We start from the raw sequence: 11,451 nt of genomic DNA, 5'->3' as shown, positions 1-11,451 counted from the left end.
GGTTCAGAAGGAAAAGAGAATTACTTTGGCGTGAATGCTCAGCCCTATAAGTACTGTATAATGAAAACGTTTCTGTATGTCTGAGAGAAAGGTCACATTTTCAAAACACAATCACAAGCTTTTCCGTTGGACCCGGGTTGAAGAAGAATGCCAGGCTCCGTGGTTATTCCTTAGAGTAATTTAACTCACTGGATCTGTACCAGAAGTACTTTAAGGACTTAGCCTGTTAAACAGAAGTTCTGTTGCCACAATATACCTGCACCTAACTAAAAGGGATTTTTGCCTATAGTCTCACGGATGTCAAGAGAAATCAGCTGCTTTGTGACTGAAAGGGATGTAGAAAAAAAGAACAGATAAATTTACATAACTTAAGCCACATCATTTGGAAAGAGTATAATCAACATTATCTGAGAAGAAACTAGTCTTCTCTTGATTAACACCTAAAGTGAAGTGGCCATTTTTCTTCAAAATAATCCTCATCAGAATCTTTCATTTAACAGGAACTTCATACATTTTCTCTCTGAAAGAAATTATCTCCCGATAGAGGCATGTTTGTCTGAATTAGAGTAAGTGCGCTGTAGGGATTCAACCACGGCGTCCTCTGTGCGGGCTTTGTGCTTTTGTTCAAAAGCATTCGGAGATGGTTGCTTTGAAATACAGTAGCTGCCCCTTATCTGCGGGGTACACATTCCAAGACTGCTCACGTACGCCCGAAACCATGGGTAGTACTGGCCTCTATATAGACTGTATTTTCCTATACAGACACACTGACAATAAAGATTAATTTATAATTGGGACAGTGAGGGCGCCTGGGTGGCTCAGTGGGTTGAGCCTCTGCTTTCAGCTCAGGTCATGATCCCAGGGTCCTGGGATAGAGCCCTGCATCGGGCTCTCTGCTCAGCAGGGAGCCTGCTTCCTCCTCTGTTTGCCTCCCTCTCTGCCTACTTGTGATCTTTGTCTGTCAAATAAATAAATAAAATCTTTTTTAAAAAAATTAGGACAAATAAATAAATAAAATCTTTAAAAAAAAAAATTAAAAAAAATAAAAAAATTAGGACAGTGGGTGGCTCAGTCGGTTAAGCGTCTGCCTCTGTCTCAGGTCATGACCCCAGGGTCCTGGGATCCAGCCCCACACTGGGCTCCCTGCTCAGGGCGGAGGCTGCTTCTCCCTCACCTTCTGTCCCTCTCCCCCACTCGTGTTCTGTCTCTCTCCTCTGCTCTCTCTCTGTCAAATAGTAAATGTTTTTTAAAACAGTGACAAGAATACACCAAGGGATTATAGCAGTTCGCCCTCACCAATGGGTTCAGTTCCCCAGGGTCCACCTCAGTCCAGAAGGCGACGAGTGCCTGCTGGTCAATCCAGGAGGCCAACCGCAGCCTAACTCGACTTCATTAGCCTCATCAGGTCAGTGTCTTCTCATCTCGCATCCGTGCAGGAAGGGTGAGAACAGTACCATGAGATATTTCCGAAGAGACTACTTTTATCACAGTGTATTGTTGGAATTGTTCTATTTTATTACTAGTTACTGTTGTTGATTTCTTTAAAGATTTTATTTATTTATTGGAGAGGGAGCTGAAGAAGGGGAGCAGCAAGCAGAGGGAGAGGCTGAGCCACCCAGGCACCCCTCTTGCCATGCTGCCTTAAAAAATTTCTCCCTCAGAAAGGGAAGGGGAAGAGAAGAAGGAATATGACTAGAGTTGATGATCAAAGGAAATAAAAGTCATGAACAGTTTCCTTCCTTGTAAAAAAGAAAGTGACTTGAAAGAAATATAACACGGTTAGCAAACTAGACGAAAGCAACATGAATGTTATTTAATATTCTTGCTTTCCCCTTTATTTTATAAATCTCTCAATATAAACAATAATGTAGATGGTATGCAGATGTGCCACATTCACTCAGAAGGGACGGCTGACGGTGGGCGACACCACGCTAGGCCAGCCGCCTGCTGCAGGAGTGCAGAAATGAAAAGCACATTCCAGCCCTCACAGTGTTGTGGTCAAGCAGGAGACTGAGAAAAGAGAGCTGTAGGGTCTGTGACGGAGGTGAACCAGGAAAGGCTACCTGGAGGAGGTGAGACCAGAGCTGCCTTCAAGAATCAGGGCTGGCACCCATCAACAGATGATGGGGTAAATTAAATGAGATATATCCATCCAATGAGAAGTTCCTTGGCGATAAAAAGAAATGAAGTACCAATCTGTGCCACAACATAGATGAACCTTAACATTATGCTGGGTGAAAGAAGCCATCCCAGATAGGCTACATATTATATGATCCTGGTTTTTTGTTTTGTTTTGTTTTAAAGATTTTATTTATTTATTTGACAGAGCAAGAGAGAGAGAGAGAGAGAGAGCAAGAGCAGGAACACAAGGAGGGGGAGTGGAAGAACAGGCTCCCCGCTGAGCCGGGAGCCCGATGTGGGGCTCGGTCCCAGAACCCTGGGATCATGACCTGAGCTGAAGGCTGACGCTTAGTGACTGAGCCCCCAGGCGCCCCATATGATCCTTTTTTTTTTTTTTTTAAATAAAATGGCCAGAATAGGCAAATCCATAGAGACGGAAAGATTAGTGACTGCCAGGAGGTTGGGATAAAGGAAGGCTGAGGGTGCGGAGGACAGCTGCTAACGGGATGGGCTTTCTTTTTGGTGGCAAATGCTATTTCTTTATTGATGGCTGGTGTGCATGGGGTTTCATTAACAAAAATGTTCTAAAATGGACTGTTGCAATGTCTGCACAACTCTGTGAATACACTAGAAACCATTGAATTGTACTCTAAATGGGTAAATTCTATGGCATATGAATTCTATTTCAGTAAAATGCTCATATAAAATATAATAAGAATACGTTTTTAAAATGTTTTAAATGTTAAAGTCATTTAGGGGTGCCTGGGTGGCTCAGTCAGTTAAGTGTCTGCCTTCAGCTCCGGTCATGATCCCAGGGTCCTGGGATCAAGCCCCGCTTTGGGCTCCCTGCTCAGTGGGGAGCCTGCTTCTCCCTCTCCCTCTCCCTCTGCTCCTCCCCACCACACTCGTACTCTCTCTCTAATAAATAAATAAAATCTTAAAAAAAGAAAAAAGTTAGGTCATTTAATTAGGTGATCCAAATGTATTTAAAAATAGCCAAGCTATCGTCTTTTTTTTAAGACTTATTTATTTGAGAGAGAGAGAGAGCAGTGGGGCAGAGAGAATCTCAAGTAGACTCCACGTTGAGCTCGGACCTAGTCGTGGGGCTCCATCTCACAATCCTGAGATCATGACCCGAGCCGAAACCAAGAGTCAGACCCTTTACAGACCGTACCTCGCAGGCACCCGCTATCATCAACTTTAAAATGACCACTCAGTTATAGAGAATACTAAAATTGAGCTTTTTTATTCACTACTTTTTTTTTTACCCCACCCTTCCCACACACACACACCACCCCGCTCTTCTTTTTTTTTATGTGTTTTTTCATGTAATTTTTGTTTTGTTTTGTTTTTTATTTCTTTTCAGTGTAACAGAATTCATTATTTTTGCACCACACCCAGTGCTCCATGCAATCCGTGCCCTCCTTGATACCCAGCACCTGGCTCCCCCGACCTCCCATCCCCGCCCCTTCAAACCCCTCAGATTGTTTTTCAGAGTCCATAGTCTCTCATGGTTCACCTCCCCTTCCAATTTCCCCCAACTCCCTTCTCCTCTCCATCTCCCCATGTCCTCCATGCTATTTGTTATGCTCCACAAATAAGTGAAACCATATGATAATTGACTCTCTCTGCTTGACTTATTTCACTCAGCACAATCTCTTCCAGTCCCGTCCATGTTGCTACAAAAGTTGGGTATTCATCCTTTCTGATGGAGGCATAATACTCCATAGTGTATATGGACCTCATCTTCCTTATCCATTCGTCCGTTGAAGGGCATCTTGGTTCTTTCCACAGTTTGGCGACTGTGGCCATTGCTGCTATAAACATTGGGGTACAGATGGCCCTTCTTGTCACTACATCTGTATCTTTGGGGTAAATACCCAGTAGTGCAATTGCAGGGTCATAGGGAAGCTCTATTTTTTTTTTGTTTTTTGTTTGTTTTTTAAGATTTTATTTATTTGACAGAGAGAGAGAGAGAGCGAGCACAGGCAGACAGAATGGCAGGCAGAGGCAGAGGGAGAAGCAGGCTCCCTGCTGAGCAAGGAGCCCGATGCAGGACTCGATCTCAGGACGCTGGGATCATGACCTGAGCCGAAGGCAGCTGCTTAACCAACTGAGCCACCCAGGCGTCCCGGAAGCTCTATTTTTAATTTAAGGAATCTCCACCCTGTTGTCCAAAGTGGCTGCACCAACTTGCATTCCCACCAACAGTGTAAGAAGGTTCCCCTTTCTCCACATCCTCTCCAACACACGTTGTTTCCTGTCTTGCTAATTTTGGCCATTCTAACTGGTGTAAGGTGGTATCTCAATGTGGTTTTAATTGAATCTCCCTGAGGGCTAGCTCACCCCTCTCTTCTGCCACTTTGAACCATCCTCATGTGTTGCCACCTCACACGATCACTCAGCACAGCTGAAGAAAAGTCCTAGCTCCAAATGCTACCTGGCAGTCGTTACTGGTTATCCTGGGCAATTTGGGATTACTGTTTGTTCTCAGAAGACTGTCACACACTGTCATGCAAGTTATCATATTTGATGTGAGATTCTTTCTCTGTGGGGGAAAAAAAGGAACTTTCTAGTTCTGCTAGGTTACAGATATGTGAAGTAGCATACCCAGAATGAAAACCTGAAGATGATGACTTACAAGGGTCAAGTGGTTTCTCTGACTCTATAGAGCCATCAACGCTCCCTCAAATAAATACTCCCTTAAATACATCCTAGATGTAAGGAGGAACTGTGTGAAGCTACGGTAATAGTTGCAAGACCACCATCATTTGGCACTGTGAAATAATCATGGTAGACAGTGTTTGCAAGTGGTCGTTCACCTCAATAATTTCAGCGCAATGGATATATCATGTAATTCACTATCTGTGACCAGTAGTAACAACTCTCCGAAAAAAATTAATAAACCCTATGTTTTTCCAGTTCAAGAGAGCTGACAATGGCTTGACTCAAAAACTAAACAGCTGCCGAATGTCAACTTGTCCTTGGGAAGTCTTTTCCGTGCCCCGTTAAGACAAATAACTAAGGGAGTCTATGTAACAATTCATCTTGATTCACCAAACCAACAGAGACTATTCATAATAACGCAAACACAGGAAAGCAAGCTTTCCAGATAATGATGAGAAATGCTTTGCAAATGGTCTCAGTGCGAAGTTGATAAATTTTTCCACACCAAATAGCAGTATCTCGTGTTACCTGTATAGGTTTACTAACAATCTTTTGAAAGGGCAGGAATAACGCTGCATGCCTACTAAATTACCACGAATGCCATTCTCTGTCACTCTATCCGTTAATGAAAGCGAGCAACTAGAGGCGTGTGTGGTTGATGCTTGGACCCTTGGCACCCACCAGAGGACTTGGCATAGGGCCAGAGGTACTGAGGTTATGGAGAGTAGTATTTGTTAAGTGTACACATAAGCTACCATCTTATGTATGAGTTGGATGGCAAATATAAGGAAATTTCCCTTCCCAGTTGTCTCAAGATCAGTTGTGGAAAAATGCTACTGTTGGTAACTCGGCTTACCCACTACAAGAGCCCCCATTTCAGATGATTAAAAGCTTTTCCTCTAAAATAAAGACAAAGGCTGGATATTTTCAATCACCACTTTTATTCAAACTGACATCACATGGCTGCGATTAGGATACATTGAAAAGTCCACAGAATTTCTGCCCCACCCCCACCCCCGCAAAGCATTAACTATAAAGAAACACCAGACAAACTCAAACTGAGGGACATTCCACAAAGAAACTGGTTTGTACACTTCAAAATGTCAAGTTATTAAATACAAAGAAAGGCTGAGGAACTGCTCCATACAGAAGGAAACTGAACAGTCATGACAGTGTGTGATCCTGGGTAGAATCCTGGACCTAGAGAGGGAACTGTAGAACAATCTGTAAAATCCAAATGAGGTCTGTGGAATAGAGTTATACCATTATCAATGTTGATTTCCTGACTTTGATGGTGTGTACTGGGGTTATGGATAAGTGTGATTGTAAAGCAGAGTGTTCACCAGGACCAGTACCATCACCAACACTGCCTGGCTCTCCAGCCTGTGGAGATTAAGAGAATGGCTAACTTGGATGTGATTCTCAGTTCTGTTACATTCAAGCACTCCACTGTGAAAAAGATTGAGAAAACAGAGGATAATGTGTTGACAATGAAAATGAGAATTCAGAGAGCACGGTGAAGTTGCCAAGATGGGCAATGAAGGGAGTAAGAGCCAAAGACAGAGAAGTATAAAGCATTCAAGTATGGGATAAGGGCACTTAAAAAGGCAGATATCCAGTTGGTCTTGGAAATGGGGTAATAATCAGGGTAACAGGGATGAGAGCCATAAAGGAACAGCTAGCCTCAAGCCTAACAGCTTTTATCATATTTGTCAGGAGACCAGCATTCTGTTACCAGCTTCATTAAAAACTAATTATAAATACTATTCAGCAATAAAAATAGAACAAAATACTGATACATGCCACAACATGAATGACCCTCAAACACACTATAGTAAATGAAGAAGCCAGACACAAACACCACATATTGTTGATGCCATTTACATAAAATGTCCAGAAAAGGCTAAACTATACAGACAGTAGATTAGTGGTGTCCTGGCACTGGGGACTGTAATCCCCATCTGAACACAGTAAATAACAACTCATTTGTAATCCCAAAATTGAGGCATAGAGCTATTTAGTGACAATCACAGTACCTAACTCATAGGGCTCTTTGAAGATCAAATGAGATAATACAGGTTAAAAGCTCAGAACGATGCCCGGCACTTAGTAAGTAAGGGCTCAAGATGTACACGCGCACACACACACACACACACGTCCAGCTTAAAAACTTAGAAAATAAAATGCATGTTAAAAAAAACCACATGCATATAATAAATTATAAACGTAAATAAAGTATAAGTTCATACTTATTTAAAGATTCAGCAACAAATTATAGTTCATCCTAGACCTATTTCTTAATCAAGGTAAATTATTTAAAATATTCGGGGAGAACTTTTTAAATACACGTATAAAGTATAAGAAGAACAAAGGAAACTTACTGTCTCATTTCCCAATATTTGGGGTCAAATAAAGTTTAAGGAAATGTTGAGACTCTTCCTCAGCCTCTCATCTTCTCAGGTTGACATTTTGATGTGTTAATTCCCTAATTACATGATTTTTCAGTATGTTCCACATTTTATTATATAGAAAAGTCCTTTAGTGAGTATGGACATCCATCATATATTTTTACTTTAGTAATTTTTTATCACAGAGAGTAGGCTGTTGTTCCGTCTTAGCAATATGATCCTGGACCCAAAAAACCCAGAAACCATTACTATTGAGACCCAAGGCCCTGACCTCAGTGACATACGTATACTTTTCCATGTTTTCTTGTCCTTTATAACATACGCTATGATACTGGAGGCATCAAAGTTCTCTCTTCCCACCAGGTGTCAACTAATGATGTGGCTTCTGCCTCCTCAACTCAGTCCCGTTCATTGACTCTTTCGATACAGGTATACGAAGTGAGAAGTTGCTAACCCACTACTCCACCAGAGAAACAAATAGCTGTTAAATTTAATCCTTTGAAATAAGTACTCCATGAACATACCTGTATATCTTTGGTTAAACTATTTCCACACCAGCATCAACATTCATATTCTCTTCTTTATTATCTCTAAGACCATTTATAAAATGAATTCGTTTTCATTATTCTCTGATTCCTTAAGTGTTCCCAGAAAAACTTCCTAACTTGAGGAGAAAGTAGAGACAAATTTCAATATTTGATAAATTTTATCTTGGCAACTTTGAAAACAAATTTACTCTTTAAACTGCATTATAAAAAATACATTAGTCTTCACATTAGCTTTACATGGAAATATATACTTGCTTGAATATTTAAATATAGTTTCTCTTTACCAAAAAGTGTCACTCAGAGCCCTAATTACACAAATAATTTAAATGCACAAATGCAAAACACACTTCACACAATATTGTCCACATACTGTATAACTTGGGACAATCATAATAAAAATTTATGCAAGATACTGAACAAGGACAAGATTAATAAAATATTCATTGTTGTTATAACTTGATTTATCACTATTAAAAGAATTGAACACACTCTTGAATACACAAAAAACATCCAACTCTTTCATCTAAACTGCAAGTGAAGCCAAAATATATTTTGACAAAGGGGCACATCTTGTAGCCTACCAAATTCTGAAAGTAAATCATTTCTACTTTAATTTAAATTATAATTTTTACAATTTCAATTTTTCAAGCTTGTCTAAAATAATGACTACAGGAACTTATAAACATTTGCAAAATGTTAAAAAAAATAATCAGGACTGTACTATACTTTGATTTTTTAGTAATATAAATTTTCAATATAAACCTTTTTTCTCTCAAAAAAATGGTATTTAGAAGAGTCTCCAATGTGAAAAAAGTAGTAAAATTTTTTAACTGTTTTGATCATTTCACTTATAAGAACTGTCCTCTCCGCGTGATGCAATCACAATAGATATGACACAACATATTCATTGAGTACATTATTTCCATATGATCTGCTTTTTAACTTAAGCCTAAAGCATCCAGAATGCCTACTAATAGTACTTAAGGAAATTGCCCGTGTCTACTTTATAGGGAAAAGATGACACCAGTATCCACAAATAGAATATTTTCACATATTAACTGCTGTTTACTTCCTAAACAATAGGACAGTTTTCTTTCTAAATTAAAATTGGAGGAGTATTTTAAACTAGTGGCCCATAGTATCATTTTAAGGAGGGGAATTAAAATATGTTTGTATATGAGGCAAGGCTGAAGTTGCTTTGCAACTAAAAATATAAACATTTGCCCATTTGTTTTTCAACAGAATTATGTTTTAAATTTAGAAGTAAAGAAATTACAACAGAACGCCATAACATACCCACAGGTTAAAAACGGCCCCTGAAATAAAACTACATTTAGACACCAACTGTTACACTATATTTCATTAAGTCTAAAGTAACACATTTTTATCTCTGAAATCATGGTACACTGATCTAGTTTCAATAAGATATGGTTTATACAAGAGAGTTGAAATTCATGTTTCCTTTAACATTAATGATAGAAAGGATCCAGGATCCTTGTCTTAAACAGGGTAATTAGATGTGTCTGTACCAGCTCAACTAGTGTCCCCAAATAAAGGATCTAAACATGTTCTGAGTATCTCAGACCAAACTGCTTATCTTAACATCTTTTGTTTGAACTATTAAAATCCGTTAGTAAGTTTAAGGAAAGCCAAACGAATGTACAAATATGTAGTTTTTCCCTTGCGAAACTGGCCTCCATGTAGGTTATCAGTTTTATTAGATCTTTCGAAATACTAAGATTACAAATAATTCGTTAAGGGCAATTAATGGTCTGCCCAAATTGCCAAAGCTGTAATTTTAGCTCAATTTCAGTTCAATAATTACAGAAAACGATAGGATAGTGGCTGAAATATTTTTAAGAGATAAGGCCATGAAGATAACCCAGCTTTTCATATTAAACCACCAGTACTTCAGGTGGAAAGGAATAAAGGTGGTGGGAAACATAATTACACTGGCAAGATCATTCTCCCCTTAAGATCTAATAATGCTAAAGAAAAACCTACAGAGACTGTATATGTGCATGTGTCCAAATAAGTTAGAAACTTGCAAATCCAATTTAAAGGCAGCAGAAGGAGTTTGTATGTGTGTATAGAAAATCATTAGGCAGTTTTTAAAAACTGGATTAAAGATTACGGAATCTCATTTTCTTAGATGCTTTTAAAAGAAAGATCAATTCTATTTTGTTGGTGATTATTTAAATCAACCTCACTGGAAAGCTGAGATAACTTATTCTAGTTTTTTAATTCTCCAGTTAGAATACGGTATTGACAATGCCACTCTGAAACGCACAGAAGTACATATTCCTTTGTTTCAATTTTTAAAAAGTAAAAATAAGATAGCATTCAATGTTTGTCACATTCATTTTTGCAGTATTATGTCCTGCTGACATGAGATACAATCAAAAAATAAATAAGAGGGACGTGATTTGAAGGAGGAAAAAAAAGTGTATATATACTGTGCTAAATTATAGCTGTAAATTAAGGTGAAGCTCTTCTACGGCAAATGGACAAAGGATGCGTTTGGATCTCTAAAAAAAAAGAGAGAGAGAGACCTTAAACACTAATTTTAAATGAATTATAAAAGTTCTGAAAAATAATGTCTGTAGCAAAATAGTTGAAGGTAAATTTTTTTCACCGAAGCTGGGAAAGCTATGCGCACAAATGTGTTTCGAGGGAAGCACGGACTGCTCAGCTCGCCTCCGCGCGTCTAGGCGGTCTCGTCGGCCTCTCGCTTGCTTGACAGCCGAGTCCTCATCCTGTCGGAGGCGGCCACCTGGGAGTACAGGCTTCTCAAAGAGTAGATCTTCACGGGTCGGGAGAGTCGTCGTCTTCTCTTCTTCCGAGAGCGTTTCTTACCATTCCTCCTCCGGCCTGCACCCCGCAGCCCCCGCGGCTTGGGGCCGGAGCCGGGGGCCGTCAGGGACTGTCCCTCGGGCGCTACCGCCGCCGCCGCCGCCACCACCGCCACCGGCGGAGCTCGCGGGACCGGGGGGACCGAGGGAACCGGGGGAACCGGGGGGACCGGGGGGACCGGGGGAACCGGGGGAACCGGGGGAAGCCGCGGGACCGAGGGAACCGGGGGAACCGGGGGGACCGGGGGAACCGGGGGAACCGGGGGAAGCCGCGGGACCGGGGGAACCGGGGGAAGCCGCGGGACCGGGGGAACCGGGGGAAGCCGCGGGACCGGGGGAACCCGCGGGACCGGAGGAACCGGCGATTCCGCGGGCACCGGCGGATCCGAGGGCACCGGAGGATCCGCGGGCACCGGCTGAACCGACGACCGCAGAACCATGTGGGTGGTGCTCCTCGCCGCCGCCTTCGCCTTTGCCTTCGCCTTCGCCTTGGGGGGGTCGCATTTCTTCTGGTTAAGATGCAGTCGGAGAAACGCGCTCCGGGACTGATACTTGCGACGCAGGAAAGAGTATTTTGAAAGATACTTTCGAATGATATCGTTTACTTTGGTCCGAATCCAAATGGGCCGTCTTTCGGAAGCGAGCCTGGGCTGTGCCTGGAGACTCATCGGTTTATAAGCCTTCGTGGGGAAGTCTGGCTTGTCCTCATTCGTTGTCACCCTCCTCTGAATTTTCTTTTTACCTTCGGAGAACTTCCCGGTACCTGCTTCCGAAGAGGTCCCGGCGGCGTCTCTGGGGACCACCGTTACCTGGAAATTACTTTCCTTTGGAGCTGCGCCTGCGCTCGAAGTCCCT

At 41.5% G+C, this 11,451-nt stretch overlaps 1 protein-coding gene across 1 annotated transcript in view; it reads right to left on the bottom strand.

Moving 5' to 3' along the window:
* Positions 1 to 5,710: 5,710 nt before the first annotated feature.
* The window catches only part of ZDBF2 (zinc finger DBF-type containing 2), a 31,007-nt gene continuing 25,266 nt past the window's right edge, over positions 5,711 to 11,451 (bottom strand). The window contains 1 exon segment of the mRNA XM_059393305.1: positions 5,711 to 11,451. This exon segment is cut by the window's right edge and continues 5 nt beyond it. Coding sequence (XP_059249288.1) covers positions 10,452 to 11,451 — 1,000 coding nt within the window. The 3' untranslated portion in view covers positions 5,711 to 10,451.

Source organism: Mustela nigripes, chromosome 3 (assembly GCF_022355385.1).
Source record: "Mustela nigripes isolate SB6536 chromosome 3, MUSNIG.SB6536, whole genome shotgun sequence".
In the NCBI taxonomy this organism is placed as follows: domain Eukaryota; kingdom Metazoa; phylum Chordata; class Mammalia; order Carnivora; family Mustelidae; genus Mustela; species Mustela nigripes.
This window is presented reverse-complemented; position numbering and strand designations above follow the sequence as displayed.